This window comes from Rhinoderma darwinii (genome assembly GCF_050947455.1).
Source record: "Rhinoderma darwinii isolate aRhiDar2 chromosome 11 unlocalized genomic scaffold, aRhiDar2.hap1 SUPER_11_unloc_1, whole genome shotgun sequence".
In the NCBI taxonomy this organism is placed as follows: domain Eukaryota; kingdom Metazoa; phylum Chordata; class Amphibia; order Anura; family Rhinodermatidae; genus Rhinoderma; species Rhinoderma darwinii.
In genome coordinates, this window is record NW_027461840.1 from 77,237 (window position 1) to 97,241 (window position 20,005).

A 20,005-nucleotide genomic window follows, 5' to 3' on the forward strand; every position below is an offset into this window, starting at 1 on the left:
AGACTGCACAACAGTGGACATAATCACTGCCACAGACTGCACAACACTGGATATAATTACTGCCACAGACTGCACAACACTGGATATAATTACTGCCACAGACTGCACAACACTGGATATATTCACTGCCACACACTGCACAACACTGGACATAATCACTGCCACAGACTCCACAACACTGGACATAATCACTGCCACAGACTGCACAACACTGGATATAATCACTGCCACATACTGCACAACACTGGACATAATCACTGCCACAGACTGCACAACACTGGACATAATCACTGCCACAGACTGCACAACACTGGACATAATCACTGCCACAGACTGCACAACACTGGACATAATCACTGCCACAGACTACACAACACTGGACATAATCACTGCCACAGACTGCACAACACTGGACATAATCACTGCCACAGACTGCACAACACTGGACATAATCACTGCCACAGAGTGCACAACACTGGACATAATCACTGCCACAGACTGCACAACACTGGACATAATCACTGCCACAGACTGCACAACACTGGACATAATCACTGCCACAGACTGCACAACATTGGACATAATCACTGCCACAGAGTGCACAACACTGGATATAATCAATGCCACAGACTGCACAACACTGGATATAATCACTGCCACAGACTGCACAACAGTGGACATAATCACTGCCACAGACTGCACAACACTGGATATAATTACTGCCACAGACTGCACAACACTGGATATAATTACTGCCACAGACTGCACAACACTGGATATATTCACTGCCACACACTGCACAACACTGGACATAATCACTGCCACAGACTCCACAACACTGGACATAATCACTGCCACAGACTGCACAACACTGGATATAATCACTGCCACATACTGCACAACACTGGACATAATCACTGCCACAGACTGCACAACACTGGACATAATCACTGCCACAGACTGCACAACACTGGACATAATCACTGCCACAGACTGCACAACACTGGACATAATCACTGCCACAGACTACACAACACTGGACATAATCACTGCCACAGACTGCACAACACTGGACATAATCACTGCCACAGACTGCACAACACTGGACATAATCACTGCCACAGAGTGCACAACACTGGACATAATCACTGCCACAGACTGCACAACACTGGACATAATCACTGCCACAGACTGCACAACACTGGACATAATCACTGCCACAGACTGCACAACACTGGATATAATCACTGCCACAGAGTGCACAACACTGGATATAATCACTGCCACAGACTGCACAACACTGGACATAATCACTGCTACAGACTGCACAGCACTGGATATAATCACTGCCACAGACTGCACAACACTGGACATAATCACTGCCACAGAGTGCACAACACTGGACATAATCACTGCCACAGACTGCACAACACTGGACATAATCACTGCTACAGACTGCACAGCACTGGATATAATCACTGCCACAGACTGCACAACACTGGACATAATCACTGCCACAGAGTGCACAACACTGGACATAATCACTGCCACAGAGTGCACAACACTGGATATAATCACTGCCACAGAGTGCACAACACTGGACATAATCACTGCCACAGACTGCACAACACTGGATATAATCACTGCCACAGACTGCACAACACTGGACATAATCACTGCCACAGACTGCACAACACTGGACATAATCACTGCCACAGAGTGCACAACACTGGATATAATCACTGCCACAGACTGCACAACCCTGGACATAATCACTGCCACAGAGTGCACAACACTGGATATAATCACTGCCACAGACTGCACAACCCTGGACATAATCACTGCCACAGAGTGCACAACACTGGACATAATCACTGCCACTGACTGCACTACACTGGATATAATCACTGCCACAGACTGCACAACACTGGATATAATCACTGTCACAGAGTGCACAACACTGGACATAATCACTGCCACAGACTGCACAACACTGGACATAATCACTGCCACAGACTGCACAACACTGGATATAATCACAAAACTGTATTAATTCTCTTACCTGTGGCTTTTAGATTTTTCTAATTCTTTCAGATGACAGAGACTGAATGTTTCAAGGAATTAAACATTTTTGGCCCTAATGGGACCCTATCCCCAGATTTAAATCGGAGTCACCCCCCAGTGCCGCCCAAGAAAAGTTTGCTGCATCGTATTTTCAAGCGCCAGGTGAGAAGGTCTGTGACTTATGTAACTCCCAGTATTAGTCACCAGGGGCGCTGTCCTCCCCTGTCAACTGTACTTTATAATGACCTCCCATGATCAGTCACCCGAGCGCGCTGTCCCCACCGGTCACCTATACACTATAATATTGTTTCCCTGGGGGGTCGAGTGAAGACCTCGGGGGGGTCGCGATCCATTCACTGAATTCCAGGTTTCAACTGTATCTGTGTCCTCAGTACGCAGATACAGCTGAATTCAATGCAGAAGCAAGGAGCTGACGACTCCCTGCTCCATCATTCACTATGCTATGAGCGGCTAGGAGCAATGTAGTGACGTCACCCCACCTGTATTTACTGAGCCACACACTGCACAGACCGGAGGAGCAGAAGGATCTCCTCCACCCGGCATAGGTGAGTATGTATTTATTAGGCACTATTGGGGCATTATCCCATGTGGGGGCATCTATAAGGGCATTATACTGTGTGGGGGGCCCACTCAGATGTGTTTCGACCCCCCCCAAGCTACGCCTCATGGCCACTGATGGACGGGTCAGGTCACATGACCCACCATAAGCAGCCATAATGGGGCCACAGCGACGCACAGCAGCTGGATACTTTGAGCTCGCCCCATCCCCCGCCCACACAATTTTCGCTGTTTTCGTTGTTGCAGGGACTTTCAAATGGAGTTTAGTACCGGCATCTAACTATGAATGATGTTAGACGAAATGGGGCTAATTACTGTGGTGGGGGTCCCAAACAAAAGTCTCGCCCAAAAGTGCGTCCCGACCGCAGAAAGTTTGGTGACCACTACACTAACCTCCCAATATCAGCCACCCGGGGGCGCTGTCTTCTGTCATCTGTACAATATACTGACTCTCTATCTATCTATCTGATACTGGGGTAGAGAGAGAGAGAGAGAGAGAGAGAGATATGAGATAGAGAGATATGAGATAGAGAGATATGAGATAGAGAGATATGAGATAGAGAGATATGAGATAGATAGATAGGTGAGATAGATAGATATGTGAGATAGATAGATAGATAGATAGATAGATAGATAGATAGATAGATAGATAGATAGATAGATAGATAGATAGATAGATAGATAGATAGATAGATAGATAGATAGATAGATAGATAGATAGATAGATAGGTGAGATAGATAGATATGTGAGATAGATATGAGATAGATAGATAGATAGATAGATAGATAGATAGATAGATAGATAGATAGATAGATAGATAGATAGATAGATAGATAGATATGAGATAGATAGATAGATATGAGATAGATAGATAGATATGAGATAGATAGATAGATAGATAGATAGATAGATAGATAGATAGATAGATAGATAGATAGATAGATAGATAGATAGATAGATAGATAGATAGGTGAGATAGATAGATATGTGAGATAGATATGAGATAGATAGATAGATAGATAGATATGAGATAGATAGATAGATATGAGATAGATAGATAGATATGAGATAGATAGATAGATATGAGATAGATAGATAGATATGAGATAGATATGAGATAGATAGATATGAGATAGAGAGTTAGATAGATATGAGATAGATAGATAGATAGATATTAGATAGATAGATAGATATGAGATAGATAGAAGATGATAGATAGATAGATAGATAGATAGATAGATAGATAGATAGATAGATAGATAGATAGATAGATAGATAGATAGATAGATAGATAGATATGAGATAGATAGATAGATAGATAGATATGAGATAGATAGAAGATGATAGATAGAAGATGATAGATAGATAGATAGATAGATAGATAGATAGATAGATAGATATGAGATAGATAGAAGATGATAGATAGATAGATAGATAGATAGATATGAGATAGATAGAAGATGATAGATAGATAGATAGATAGATAGATAGATAGATAGATAGATAGATAGATAGATAGATAGATAGATAGATAGATAGATAGATAGATAGATAGATAGATAGATAGATAGATAGATCAGGCTCGTTCACCTTTCTGTATTCTCGATCCAATTTCTGGTCCAGATATTTACCCAAATATTTGTGCGATCCGACTCTCTCCAATTCCGGATTTAGAATAGACGCCGGCGCCACGGTCTCTTTTTTTCCTGCGTAAATCAATAATCATTTCTTTTGTTTTCCCAATATTTAATTCCAGCCCATTATCCGCACTCCATTTCACAAATTCAGATATCACATCCCTGTATTCATTATCACAGTCCCTCTTTACTGCCCCCATAATTACAGAATCATCAGAGAATTACCAGGGGGCACTATCTCCTATATACTATACTGACCGTACAGTATGGCGGCGCTGCCCTCTCCTGTCACCTGTTCGTCTGATCACAATTTAATTATATTATATATCAGTGATCTCAGTAACAGGGGGCGGGGCTGTGACAACCTCTCACACATGATATACAGGCTGGTTGTCAGTAGTAATAGATGATGTTACTGTATATAAGATGTGTGGATCTCATGTCTGATCACAATGTAATTATATTATATATCAGTGATGTCAGTAACAGGGGGCGGGGCTGTGACAACCTCTCGCACATGATATACAGGCTGGGTGTCAGTAGTAATAGATGAATAGCTGTTACTGTATATAAGATGTGTGGATCTCATGTCTGATCACAATGTAATTATATTATATATCAGTGATGTCAGTAACAGGGGGCGGGGCTGTGACAACCTCTCACACATGATATGCAGGCTGGTTGTCAGTAGTAATAGATGAATAGCTGTTACTGTATATAAGATGTGTGGATCTCATGTCTGATCACAGTGTAATTATATTATATGTCAGTAACAGGGGGCGGGGCTGTGACAAACTCTCACACATGATATACAGGCTGGTTGTCAGTAGTAATAGATGAATAGCTGTTACTGTATATAAGATGTGTGGATCTCATGTCTGATCACAATGTAATTATATTATATATCAGTGATGTCAGTAACAGGGGGCGGGGCTGTGACTACCTCTCACACATGATATACAGGCTGGTTATCAGTAGTAATAGATGAATAGCTGTTATTGTATATAAGATGTGTGGATCTCATGTCTGATCACAATGTAATTATATTATATATCAGTGATGTCAGTAACAGGGGGCGGGGCTGTGACAACCTCTCACACATGATACACAGGCTGGTTGTCAGTAGTAATAGATGAATAGCTGTGACTGTATATAAGATGTGTGGATCTCATGTCTGATCACAGTGTAATTATATTATATATCAGTGATGTCAGTAACAGGGGGCGGGGCTGTGACAACCTCTCACACATGATATGCAGGCTGGTTGTCAGTAGTAATAGATGAATAGCTGTTACTGTATATAAGATGTGTGGATCTCATGTCTGATCACATGTAATTATATTATATATCAGTGATGTCAGTAACAGGGGGCGGGGCTGTGACAACCTCTCACACATGATATACAGGCTGGTTGTCAGGAGTAATAGATGAATAGCTGTCACTGTATATAAGATGTGTGGATCTCATGTCTGATCACATGTAATTATATTATATATCAGTGATGTCAGTAACAGGGGGCGGAGCTGTGACAACCTCTCACACATGATATACAGGCTGGTTGTCAGTAGTGATAGATGAATAGCTGTTACTGTATATAAGATGTGTGGATCTCATGTCTGATCACAATGTAATTATATTATATATCAGTGATGTCAGTAACAGGGGGCGGGGCTGTGACAACCTCTCAGTACCAGGGGGTGGGGCTGTGACAACCTCTCAGTAACAGGGGGCGGGGCTGTGACAACCTCTCAGTAACAGGGGGTGGGGCTGTGACAACCTCTCAGTCATGGGTGAGTTGTGGAGAGGATGTGTGCTCCTGAGCTCCCACTATGGGGGTTCATGGCTTCAGATCCAGGAGGAGGTGAGGAGAGATGGAATACATGTTCCAGACAAGCACAAGGTGTGGAGCTGGATCTTCTCTCGGTGCTGGATGGAGCTGGGTATAGATGTCTGGTGAGGATGAGGAGAAGGCCTCGGCCGCTGGTGTAAGTAGAAAATAAATATTTAAGAAGGAATTGCAGATCCCAAGATTATGTTCTGAAGTGATTAAAGAGACTGATTCTGAGGAGAGATGACTGAGATGTGAATGTCCGGAGAAGTTTATATGTGAACTGGTTGTAATGAAGTAATAACGTTACCTGTAATACCTGTCTCACCTGTAATACCTGTCCCACCTTTAATACCTGTCCCACCTGTTATACCTGTCACACCTGTAATATCTGTCCCACCTGTAATACCTGTCGCACCTGTAATACCTGTAATACCTGTCACACCTGTAATATCTGTCCCACTTGTAATACCTGTCCCACCTGTAATACCTGTCCCACCTGTAATACCTGTCCCACCTGTTATACCTGTCACACCTGTAATATCTGTCCCACTTGTAATACCTGTCCCACCTATTATACCTGTCCCACCTATTATACCTGTCACACCTGTAATACCTGTCCCACCTGTAATACCTGTCGCACCTGTAATACCTGTCGCACCTGTAATACCTGTCCCACCTGTAATACCTGTCGCACCTGTAATACCTGTCCCACCTGTTATACCTGTAATACCTGTCGCACCTGTAATACCTGTCGCACCTGTAATACCTGTCGCACCTGTAATACCTGTCCCACCTGTTATACCTGTATCACCAGTAATACCTGTCGCACCTGTAATACCTGTAATAAAAAGTGGAGACTGAACTTATTCCCATCAGACCCATCCTGGAGTAACAGCCGTCCACAGACCCTGGAGACAACATGGAAGTCTCCGAGGAGAAGGCTGGCTCCAGCACACCAGGGGCAAGTAATGCTGCCTATAAGTGGCCAGGGGGCAAGTAATGCTGCAGATAAGTGGCCAGGGGGCAAGTAATGCTGCAGATAAGTGGCCAGGGGGCAAGTAATGCTGCAGATAAGTGGCCAGGGGGCAAGTAATGCTGCAGATAAGTGGCCAGGGGGGCAAGTAATGCTGCAGATAAGTGGCCAGGGGGGCAAGTAATGCTGCAGATAAGTGGCCAGGGGGGCAAGTAATGCTGCAGATAAGTGGCCAGGGGGGCAAGTAATGCTGCAGATAAGTGGCCAGGGGGGGCAAGTAATGCTGCAGATAAGTGGCCAGGGGGGCAAGTAATGCTGCAGATAAGTGGCCAGGGGAGCAAGTAATGCTGCCGATGAGCAGCCAGGAGCAAGTAGGCCTGCAGCTCAGGGTAAAACTAATCCAAATCCTGAGAGACCACAGAGATTGTTCTCTAATGTAACAAGCCCTGCAAACCCCGCACCACAAAGGAGCAATGCAGCACCCATCAAATACACCGGCCCAGAGGAAAATGCCCCCACAAGGTAGTTCATAGGGAGAAGTTTTGAAGCCCCTGAGATTTTTGCTCTAAACCATATGTCAACCTCCATATGACCTCAGCTTCAGATTCTGGACTGGTTCTGGGAAATCTCTAATTCTACTAGAGATCATGAAATCTGGAGACATCTGCAGGCGATCCAGCTATCCACGTCCCTGACCGCGGTGTTGACTGTTCTCTTTCAGTGTGACGTGGTGGCATTATTAGACCTACAACACTGGCTAAGCAGACAACGTATGGTCCTGACCCAGCCTGCAAAGATCTATGATGAAGAAGGGATCTGGAATGGCGGCTACAAAGTAAGAGTCCGACTGCTGCAGGAACGTGGAGTCACCCAACATCTGCTACATGTCGTCTACTCTGGATCTGACAGGGGTATATGTTACTAGCCTGGGCAACCAAGACTGTGCCATAGAGGTGGGGGCAAACACTTGGCATATTCCTGCCCCCATGTAAAGGGTTCCGAGTGTGGAGCGTTGGGTCACACAAGAGACGCCTGTACTGTATTCATCCGGTGTAATTTGTGTTCAGAATATGGACATACTTTCATTGAATGTGAAGAAAGTCAGATGACCCGCATGTGTCCAAGGACCTGTACCCTAAATGTGAACAGTGTAAGGACCAGAGCGAGACGTCTGAGAACATTGATGTCTACATGTTACAGGAGACCAGAGTGAGACGTCTGAGGAGAACATTGATGTCTACATGTTACAGGAGACTAGAGCGAGACATCTGAGAACATTGATGTCCATATATTACAGGAGACCAGAGTGAGACGTCTGAGGAGAACATTGATGTCTACATGTTACAGGAGACCAGAGTGAGACGTCTGAGAGGAGAACATTGATGTCTACATGTTACAGGAGACTAGAGCGAGACATCTGAGAACATTGATGTCCATATATTACAGGAGACCAGAGTGAGATGTCTGAGGAGAACATTGATGTCTACATGTTACAGGAGACCAGAGTGAGACGTCTGAGAGGAGAACATTGATGTCTACATGTTACAGGAGACTAGAGCGAGACATCTGAGAACATTGATGTCCATATATTGCAGGAGATCAGAGCGAGATGTCTGAGGAGAACATTGATGTCTACATGTTACAGGAGATCAGAGCGAGATGTCTGAGGAGAACATTGATGTCTACATGTTACAGGAGACCAGAGTGAGACGTCTGAGGAGAACATTGATGTCCACATGTTACAGGAGACCAGAGTGAGACGTCTGAGAGGAGAACATTGATGTCTACATGTTACAGGAGACTAGAGCGAGACATCTGAGAACATTGATGTCCATATATTGCAGGAGATCAGAGCGAGATGTCTGAGGAGAACATTGATGTCTACATGTTACAGGAGACCAGAGCGAGATGTCTGAGGAGAACATTGATGTCTACATGTTACAGAAGACCAGAGTGAGACGTCTGAGGAGAAGATTGATGTCTACATGTTACAGGAGACTAGAGTGAGACGTCTGAGGAGAACATTGATGTCTACATGTTACAGGAGACCAGAGCGAGACGTCTGAGAACATTGATGTCTACATGTTACAGGAGACCAGAGTGAGACGTCGGAGGAGAACATTGATGTCCACATGTTACAGGAGACCAGAGTGAGACGTCTGAGGAGAACATTGATGTCTACGTGTGTCACGAAGGGTCTGTGGACCCACTGGGCCGTACCGCCTTGGCGGTAAGGCAGCTGGCCAACAGGGAGCAGGTGATTGTCTATAGTTCTATAGGTACCTGTGGGAGCTCAGACAGCAGCAGGGCAGGCTCGGCTGGGACTTAGGTAGCAGGTGGACGTCAGGCGAGGTGAAGCAGGTCAGGCGTGGATGTAGCGCAGCACGACTTTGGCATAGCTCCGTGCTAGACCAGGAAGGTATGGATTGCTAGGAACAGGAACTGGAAACAAGTATAGGGACAGGGACTGGAACAGGAAACAGCCAAACCTTAGTGCCAGGAAAGAACCGAGGAGGCTCTCTTCTCCTTGTGTCAGCCTTCTGTTTCATGCGGTCCACTGCCATTAGGATGGAGGTTCGAGTCTGCTGCCAGATCTTCAAAAAGTCTCTAAACGTGGAGTCAGCTGCAGGTACCTCGGAAGTATCAGGCACCGGGAGAGGAATTTGTGGGTGCTGGCCGTAGACAAGGCAGAACGGTGTATTCCTAGTAGACTTGCACCCAGTCATCATGCTGCTTGGAGATGAAGTGGCGTAGGTAGTTCTCCAAAATCTGGTTGATCCTCTCGACCTGACCATTAAACTGAGGATGGTAGGCAGAAGAAAAGTCCAACTTCACGCCAAGAAGTCCGCAGAGGGCTCTCCAGAACCTCTAGGTAAACTGAACCCCCCGATCAGACACAAAATGCTGCGGCAAGCCGTGCAGGCGGAAGATGTGTTGGATAAATAACTTGGCCAACTGAGGAGCAGAAGGAAGACCGATCAGAGGAACGAAGTGGGCCATCTTCGAAAATCGGTCCACCACCACCCAGACAGCACTGCATCCAGCAGAGAGAGGCAGGTCCGTGATAAAGTCCATCGCTATATGCTGCCAGGGAGCATTGGGCACATGCAATGGCTGGAGCAGACCAGCAGGTCTGGAGTGGGTGGCCTTGTTGGCTGCACATACAGCACAGGAAGAAACGAAGTCCACAATATCCTTGGGCAGCGTGGGCCACCAGAAATGACGAGCAATCAAATCACGGGTCTTACATAACCCCGCGTGACCTGCCAATCTAGAGGAGTGACCCCAGCGGAGGATTCTTCCATGATCAGCCAGGCGCACAAAAGTCCTCCTTGGAGGAATGTCCCCAATTTGCAGGGGATTGACCGAGACAATGCTAGATGGATCGATAATGTTCTGTGGACTCTTAATGGTGTCTTCCGTCTCAAAAGACCTGGACAAGGCATCAGCCCCCACATTCTTGTCGGCCGGGCGATAATGAAGCTCAAACTGGAATCTTGCAAAGAACAGTGACCACCTGGCCTGACGAGGGTTCAGCCGTTGTGCCGTCTGGAGGTAGGTCAGATTCTTGTGGTCCGTAAAAATCAAGATTGGATGAGCTGCGCCCACTAGTAGATGTCTCCACTCCTCCAGAGCCAATTTGATGGCCAGTAACTCCCGATCCCCCAATCGAGTAGTTGCGTTCTGTGGAAGAGAAGAGCTTGGAAAAGTATCCATATACCCTTGACTAGCCCTTGGGACCTCTCTGGAACAGGAGTGCACCAGCACTGACAGAGGATGCGTCCACCTCCAACGAGAACTGCAGAGAGACATTCGGATGATGGAGGATAGAGGCTGACGTGAAGGCACTCTTCAGGCTGTTGAATGCCTCGGGAGTCCACACCTTGGCGTTCATACCCTTCTTAGTAAGGTTAGAAATGGGAGAAGTCAGTGAGGAGAAGTTCGGAATAAACTGGATGTAAAAATTAGTAAAGACCAAAAAGCACTGTATGGCCCTCAAGCATTGAGTGCGTGGCCACTCCAGGAGAGACTTTACCTTTTCAGGGTCCATCTTGAGACCACAATTCGAGATGATGTAGCCCAGGAAGGGTAGAGCATCCTTGTCAAATACGCACTTCTCCAACTTGGCGTACAGATGATTCTCCCTTAACCGTAGCAGAACCTGACGGACATGTCTCTGGTGCGTCATAGGATCTGGGGAGAAAATCAAGATGTCATCAAGATCGACTACAACACAAACATAGAGGAGGTCACGGAAAATGTCATTAACAAACTCCTGGAAGACCGCGGGAGCATTACACAGGTCGGAGGGCATTACTAGATACTCATAGTGTCCATCACGGGTGTTAAATGCAGTCTTCCATTCCTCACCCTGGCGAATCCGGACTAGGTTGTAAGCCCCACACAGGTCTAGTTTAGAAAAAAAATTTGCACCACGTATACGGTCAAACAGTTTGGAGATCAGTGGCAACGGATATTTATTCTTCACCGTGATCTGGTTGAGACCACGGTAGTCGATGCAAGGATGAAGAGAGACATCTTTCTTTTTGACGAAGAAGAACCCGGCTCCTGTCGGGGAGGAAGACTTTCATATGAAGCCCCTTTCTAAGTTCTCTTTCACATAGGAGGAAATGGACAGAGTCTCTGGCAAGGAGGGAGGATACACCCTTCCACGGGGAAGGGATGCATCAGGGATCAGTTCAATAGGGCAGCCATATGCCCGATGTGGGGGCAATGTATCCGCCTCCCTCTTGCTGAAGACGTCCGAAAAGGCAGCATAATGACCCGGCAATCCTGCCAATGTCCGAGGCAGAGAAGGCTGCGCCGAATGAATCCGCACCAGGCATCGACCTTGACACTCAGGGCCCCACTGCAGAACCTCTCCAGAATTCCAGTCCAGAACTGGGGCATGCAGTCGGAGCCAAGGCTGGCCCAGCAACACAGGGTTAACAGCTTTGGGCAGGACATAGAACGACAGAAGTTCGGAGTGAAGGGCTCCCACTTGGAGCCTCAGCGGCTTGGTCACGGCTATAACTGGGTCCTCCAGAGGTAGTCCATTTACTGAGGCAACGGTCAACGGGCTCTCCAGAGGTGTGGTGGGCAATTGCAGAAGGTCCACTAGATCTATGCGGATGAAATTACCAGCGGATTCAGAGTCCAGATACACAGAGACCTGATGCGTTTTCTCGCCGGACATTATGGTCACAGGTATGGACGGAAGGCCATCTTTACCCAAGGTCGTCACTCCAAGCAACCCTAGGTTCTGGGATTTTTGGGGGCACATGCGCACCAGATTGCCCTCGAGACGGCAATAAAGACAGAGTTCAGATGTGCGTCTGCGTTGTCTCTCATGAGTAGATAACTTACACTGGTCCATTATTACCGACTTCTTATGAGGATCAACATCGGGGGACAGCAGGGATCGCTGCAAATTAGGAACCAGACTAGGAAGGGCTCCCTCCCGTTGTTCCTCTTGGAGGCGTTCACGGATCCGTATATCAATCCTGACAGACAGAAGGATGAGGTCATCCAGGGTAGACGGCAGATCCCGGGCGGCAAGTTCGTCTTTAATTCTGGAAGATAGTCCATGCCAGAATGCAGCCACCAGAGCCTCATTGTTCCATAAGAGCTCTCCCGCCAGGGTGCGGAAGTGGATGGCGTAGGTCAATCAAAGAAGCCGCTGCAGATGAGACCCGTCCAGGCTCCTCAGACACCATGTGAAAAGTCCGAAGGAAGGCAGGGAAGTCATGGGTCTCTGGTCCTTGTCTATCCCAGATAGGGTTCATCCATGCAAGGGCCTTTCCAGTGAGGAGAGAAATGATGAAAGCGACCCTGGCACCATCAGACGAAAATGTACTAGCATACAAGCTGAAGTGGATCTGGCATTGATTAAGAAAACCGCGACAGGTACTTGCTTCTCCATGATAGTGGTCAGGAAGTGGCAAAGAAACAGGTGGGTCAATACTGCCAAGAGGTGTAGACTGAGGATCCACATTGCCAGGAGGTGTAGTAGGAGGAACGGCAGCTTGTGCCTCCTGCCGACGTGCAAGAATGTTCAATGCCTGGAGGAGTTGGTCCTGTCGCGACCGGAGGTCCAGCATATCCGCCCGCATCTCCTGTGACGTCGTCATAGTCTTGGATCGACCAGCGGGGTCCATGGCCTGAGCATATTGTCACGAAGGGTCTGTGGACCCACTGGGCCGTACCGCCCCGTACAGCTGGCCAACAGGGAGCAGGTGATTGTCTATAGTTCTATAGGTAACTGTGGGAGCTCAGACAGCAGCAGGGCAGGCTCGGCTGGGACTTAGGTAGCAGGCGGACGTCAGACGAGGTAAAGCAGGTCAGACGTGGATGTAACGTGCAAGAAGTCTGAGGAAAACATTGATGTCTACGTGTTACAGGAGACCAGATTACAGAATGACACTGAGGTCTTCTCATCAAGGAGAAACTGGAAGCATTGGGGCATTGTTCTGGTCGTCTGAGCTGGACAGATATTCGGTGTAGGGATCTTATTCAAAAACTGTCATGTCAAAATAGAAAGGATCTTATAGAGTTGTGCTGGGAGATGTGTAGTCATGTAAAGACCGGAGGGAGTAATTCAGTCAGATCGAACCCTATTGTTTCACCGCTAAAGTCTTGATGTTATGCGGTGATGCTAATCGTGTGTCCAGTACCAGTGACTGTGCGGGGAAGGTCGGCAGGTTGAGATATGATGAGTCTTCTCTCTGGTTGATTCCTGTCGCGTCACTTCCCTGGTAAGACGTGTTTTACCTTTCATCAGGGGAGGAAGGCCAGCAGGAGAGATTGAATATATATATAAAGCATGAGGTACACGGCTCTGATTGTACCATCACTCCTATCGAGCTCTTCGATCACTTCATGATGAGTAGGACCACAAATCTGACTAATGCTCTAGTGTTTGGAGGAGGTTATTGGAAGCCGAATAGTAATATCTGGCTCAGACAGAAGTTTATAGCTTTCTATAAGGAAAGAAGAACAGTGTGTATGTTTAATACTGAGGCTGAATAGTGGGAGTCTATAAAGAACGATATTAACCCCTTCCCGACATTTGTCATTTGGATGTGTCATGGAAAGTTAGTGGTTCCTCCAAAATATTGTATACTTTGACAAAAAGATGGCATGGGTTCAGAAACTGATCCTGCACCATCAGCCACGGGTGTCTGAAGCTAGCTCCAATCCCCGCCTTTAACCCCTTAGATGCCACATTAAAAAATGACCGACATTTAAGTGGTTTGTAGGCCACCGACATCTCCGTGAGGCGATCGCAGGGGTGCCGATGGCTGCTATGGCAAACAGAGGCCTAACAATGACCTCCTGGTCTGCCAAGTATGGAAGCCTATAAAGCCCCGTCTGGAGGCTGAGCCTAATAGGCTTGCTGTCAATGTAAGACTGACTGATCTAATGCATTGCACTATGTAGGTAGCGCAATGTATTAGAATAGCAATTGGACAGTTGGACCTTCAAGTCCCCTAGTGACTAATAAGAAAAGTGAAAAAAAATTACAAAAATAAGTTTCAAGTAATAAAATAAAAATTTGCCCTTTTTCCCTTATCAAGCCCTTTTATTATTGGAAAAAAATAATATAAAAAATAAACTATGCATAATTGCTATCCCCGTGTCCATAATGGCCCGAACTATAAAAATATTATAATTATCCCGCGCGGTGAACACCGTATAAAAAAGAAACTAAACAACAATGCCAGAATTGCAGGTTTTTGGTCACTTTACTTCCAAAAATTGGAATATAAAGTGACCAAAAAGTCGCAACTACTCCAAAATGGTGCCATAAAACGAAAGCCGGTCCCACAAGAAAACAATCCCTCATACAGCTCCCTACACTGAAAAGCAAAAATGTTATGGCTCTCAGAAAATGGCGACCCAAAACATGATTTAAAAAAAAAAATGTTTTATTGTGTAAAATCAGAATCTACAAAAAACAAAAGGAACAAAGATTTATACAAATGATCCGATATCCGCGTTTATTTAATCATAGATATAAATAGTGACAAAGAACTTTAATGAACACAAACTAGAAGCATCCGCCTCACAAAGAAGGGAGTAAAATACAATGGTGAGTAAAGGCCCTGCCCATAAGCGGCCGGTGCAGTGAGCGCCGATCAACGAGACATGGTTGATCGGCGCTGGTTTGCTCCTGTCACGCGGAGCTATGGATGGGGACGAGCAGTCGTTACTCCGATCCCTCATCCCCGTATGTGTCGGCAGCGCGTCTCCATGTTTACACACCAAGATGAGTAGCCGACAACCAGAATATTTTTGATACGATCAGCAGATGAAGCAGCGTTTGCTCGATAATTGCCCCGTGTAAAACCCCCTCAACACGGATATAGAGACGGTGACCAGGCCGCACAGTGGTACAAACAACAGACATAGAAGGGGTCCTAGACCAAGGTAAGGACTCCACCCGTGACGAAGCGGTGGTGTCACGCGGGTCTGTGCTGGGGTGTCCTGGATTTGGTCCTCTTTATCTAATACTGTGGTAACTTTTGTCTGTCTTTGTCTATGATCTGGGGGTTGGTCACACATGTATATACCCCTTCTATGTCTGTTGTTTGTACCACTATATCCAGGTTTTTACTCCCTTCTTTGTGAGGCGGATGCTTTTAGTTTGTGTTCATTAAAGTTCTTTGTCACTATTTATATCTATGATTAAATAAACGTGGATATTGGATTATTTGTATAAAATCTTTGTGTGATTTGTATCAGTTCTGGTCACATGTCACACATGCACCTTCCTTACTATATGGGTTTTATTGTGTAAAATTTGTAAAACGTATAAATACTATATACATTTGGTATCGCCATAATCGTACTGACCTGCAGAATAAAGTGAAGATGGATCTATACAGAACGACGAACACCCATTCAAAAAAAGGAAGAACTATGAATTGCTTTTTTTTTTAATCACCTATCCTCTCAAAAAATGGAATAAAAAGTGATCAAACCGTCGCATTTACCCCAAAATGGTGCTAAATAAACCAGCTCGCCCCGCAATAAACAGCCTCATACCACTACATCTATAAAAGAATAAAATGTTATGGCTTCCAAAAGTCAAGAAAAAAAAAATGCAGATCACAGGGGAACATTTCTTTTTTTTAAGAGGCAATTTATCAAGGCTCTAAAATTCGGGAACCAGGAAGGGGAGGACCCAAACATATCCGCTGGAAGCGAGGACTCCCGTATTATACCAGGAAGGGGAGGACCCAAACATATCTGCTGGAAGCGAGGGTGCCCATATTATACCAGGAAGGGGAGGGCCCAAACATATCTGCTGGAAGCGAGGGCGCCCGTATTATACCAGGAAGGGGAGGGCCCAAACCTATTTGTCATAAGCGAGGGTGCCCGTATTATACCAGGAAGGGGAGGACCCAAACATGTCTGCTGGAAGCGAGGGTACCCGTATTATACCAGGAAGGGGAGGGCCCAAACATATCTGCTGGAAGCGAGGGTGCCCGTATTATACCAGGAAGGGGAGGACCCAAACATGTCTGCTGGAAGCGAGGGTACCCGTATTATACCAGGAAGGGGAGGGCCCAAACATATCTGCTGGAAGCGAGGGTGCCCGTATTATACCAGGAAGGGGAGGGCCCAAACATATCTGCTGGAAGCGAGGGTGCCCGTGTTATACCAGGAAGAAGAGGACCCAAACATATCTGCTGAAAGCAAGGGTGCCCGTATTATACCAGGAAGAAGAGGACCCAAACATATCTGCTGGAAGCGAGGGCGTCCATATTATACCAGGAAGGGGAGGGCCCAAATATGTCTGCTGGAAGCGAGGACGCCCATATTATATCAGGAAGGGGAGGGCCCAAACATATCTACTGGAAGCGAGGGTGCCCGTATTATACCAGGAATGGGGGGGCAAACATATCTTCTGGAAGCGAGGGTGCCCGTATTATACTAGGAAGGGGAGGGCCCAAACATATCTGCTGGAATAGAGGGCGCCCGTATTATACCAGGAAGGGGAGGCCCCAAACATATCTGCTGGGAGTGGGGCTGCCCGTATCATACCAGAAAGGGGAGGGCCCAAACATATCTGCTGGAAGCGAGGGTGCCCGTATTATACCAGGAAGGGGAGGGCCCAAACATATCTGCTGGGAGTGAGGCTGCCCGTATCATACCAGGAAGTGCCCAAATATATCTGCTGGAAGCGAGGGTACCCGTATTATACCAGGAAGGGGAGGGCCCAAACATATCTGCTGGAAGCGAGGTTGCCCGTATTATACAAGGAAGGGGAGGGCCCAAACATATCTGCTGGGAGTGTGGCTGCCCATATCATACCAGGAAGGGGAGGGCCCAAACATATCTGCTGGAAGCAAGGGTGCCCGTATTATACCAGGAAGGGAAGGGCCCAAACATATCTGCTGGAAGCGAGGGCCCCCCTATTATACCAGGAAGGGGAGGGCCCAAACATATCTGCTGGAAGTGAGTGCGTCCATATTATACCAGGAAGGGGAGGGCCCAAATATGTCTGCTGCAGGAGCGGGTGCCCGTATTATACCAGGAAGGGGAGGGCCCAAACATATCTACTGGAAGCAAGGGTACCCGTATTATACCAGGAAGGGGAGGGCCCAAACATGTCTGCTGGAATAGAGGGCGCTCGTATTATACCAGGAAGGGGAGGACCCAAACTAATCTGCTGGGAGCGAGGGTGCCCATATTATACCAGGAAGGGGAGGACCCAAACATATCTGCTGGAAGCGAGGGCGCCCGTATTATACCATGAAGGGGAGGGCCCAAACATATCTGCTGTGAGTGAGGGCGCCCGTATTATACCAGGACGAAACTTCCCAGCAAAATTCACCAAACTTCAATGGTGCGGAGTGTGGACCAAAAGAGGGATAGGGAATGACATTTATCAGTGTGACACCGGCCTGTGCAGAAAGGATTGATCACAGCGTAACACACATCTATGGATTATTATACCACCTGCCCCTGATGTACTCTGCCCGGCTTACATGTACCCCCACGTTATACCACCCGACTATGCCCCTGATGTACTCTTCCCGGCTTACATGTACCCCCACATTATTATACCACCTGACTATGCCCCTGATGTACTCTGCCTGGCTTACATGTGCCCCCACATTATAAACTAAAATACCAGTAACATACAAATAGAACTACTACCAAGCAAATCCACGCTCCAAAAAGCCAAATGGCGTTCCTTCAATTCTGAGCCCTGCACTGTGCCCAAACATCAGTTTACATCCTCATATATGGCATTTTACACCTGGGAGTCCCACAGGGGCTTTGCAAGTGCCAGATAGCACCCAGAAATCAATCCAGCAAAATCTGCGCTCCTTTCCATCTGAGCCCTACCGTATGCACAAACAGCAGTTTGACCACATATGGGGTATTGCCATACTCGGAAGAAATAGTTTGACGAATGTTTGGTGCTTTTTCTCCTTTATTCCTTGTGAAAATGAAACAATTGTTAGCGGAAACGACATCTTATTGAAAAAAAATAGAATTTCTAATTTTCACAACCTAATTCTAATAAATTCAGCCAACATCTGGGGGGTGAAAATGCTCACTACACCCCTAAATAAATTCCTTGTCATGTGCAGTCTCCCAAATGGAGTTATTTCTCTAGGGTTTCCACTGTACTCGTCCCACAGGGACTTTGCAAATGCACCATGGCTCCCAGAAACCAATCCAGCAAAATCTGTGAACCAAATGGCGCTGCCCTGCCATGTACCCGAGCAGCAGTTTTTGACCACATACAGGGTATTTCCGGACTCTGAAGAAGTTGCGTTCCAAATGTTGGGGTTCTATTTCTCCTTTAGGCCTCATGCACACGACCCGTGAATTGCGGCCGCAAAAACACATTTGTGTGCATGAGGCCTTTACAGTCAGTGCAGGAGGCTTAATTGGAAAGAAAAATAATTTTTATTTTCACTGTCCAATTCTACAAAAATCTATGAAACACCTGTGGGGTCAAAAAGCTCACTACATCCCTAGATGAATTCCTTTTCCTCAAGGGGTATAGTTTCCCAAATACAGTAACTTGTGGGGGGTTTCCACTGTACTGGTGCATTAGGGGATTTGCAAATGCGACATGGTGCCGAGAAACCAATCCATCAAAATCTGCGCTCCAAAAGCCAAATGCGGCTCCTTCCCTTCTGATCCCCGCCGTGTTTCGAGAACAGCAGTTTATGACCACATATGGGATATTTACATACTTGAAAGAAGTTGCTTTACAAATGTTGGGGGGCTTTTTCTCCTTTATTCCTCGTGAAAATTAATTTGAACTAAAACGACATCTTATTGGAAAAAAATTATTTTTCATTTTCACGGCCAAATTCTAATAAAATCTATGAAACACCTGTGGGTTCAAAATGCTCACTGCACCCCCAGATGAATTTCTTGTGCGGTGTGGTTTAAAAAATGGGGCATTTTTTCCTCCTAGCTCCACCTTGGCTCATGTCACGGTTATACCTAAGCCGGGTAAGGATCCTCAACTCTGCTCCAGTTATCGTCCCATCTCCTTGCTCAATGTAGACCTGAAAATTTACGCCAAATTGCTCGCCAATAGACTGAATAACTACCTGCCTGATCTAATCCACCCGGATCAGGTGGGCTTTGTGCCTGGTCGGGAGGCCCGTGACAACACCCTTAAAACTCTAGATATTATCCACCACACCCAGACTAACCACATCCCGCTCATGATCCTGTCCCTAGATGCTGAAAAGGCGTTTGACAGAATATCGTGGCCTGCCCTTTACCAAACCCTTCGGCATGTGGGAATGGGACCCTCTCTCTTGGCAAAAATCATGGCATTGTATCGTACGCCTTCGGCCCAAATAAAAATAAATGGCTCCCTCTCGGCACCTTTCCATATTTACAATGGCACGAGACAGGGCTGTCCCCTATCCCCC

General features: G+C 46.4%; 1 protein-coding gene across 2 annotated transcripts in view; it reads left to right on the top strand.

The window, feature by feature from the left end:
- Positions 1-20,005, top strand: part of GRK5 (G protein-coupled receptor kinase 5) — a 101,191-nt gene that overhangs the window by 59,670 nt on the left and 21,516 nt on the right. The window contains exon 8 of one of the 2 annotated variants that reach the window (XM_075847739.1): positions 2,095-2,226. In XM_075847739.1, the coding sequence (XP_075703854.1) occupies positions 2,095-2,226 (132 nt within the window). Of the gene's footprint in view, positions 1-2,094; positions 2,235-20,005 lie in introns of both variants that reach the window. The other variant, XM_075847738.1, reaches the window with a different exon arrangement.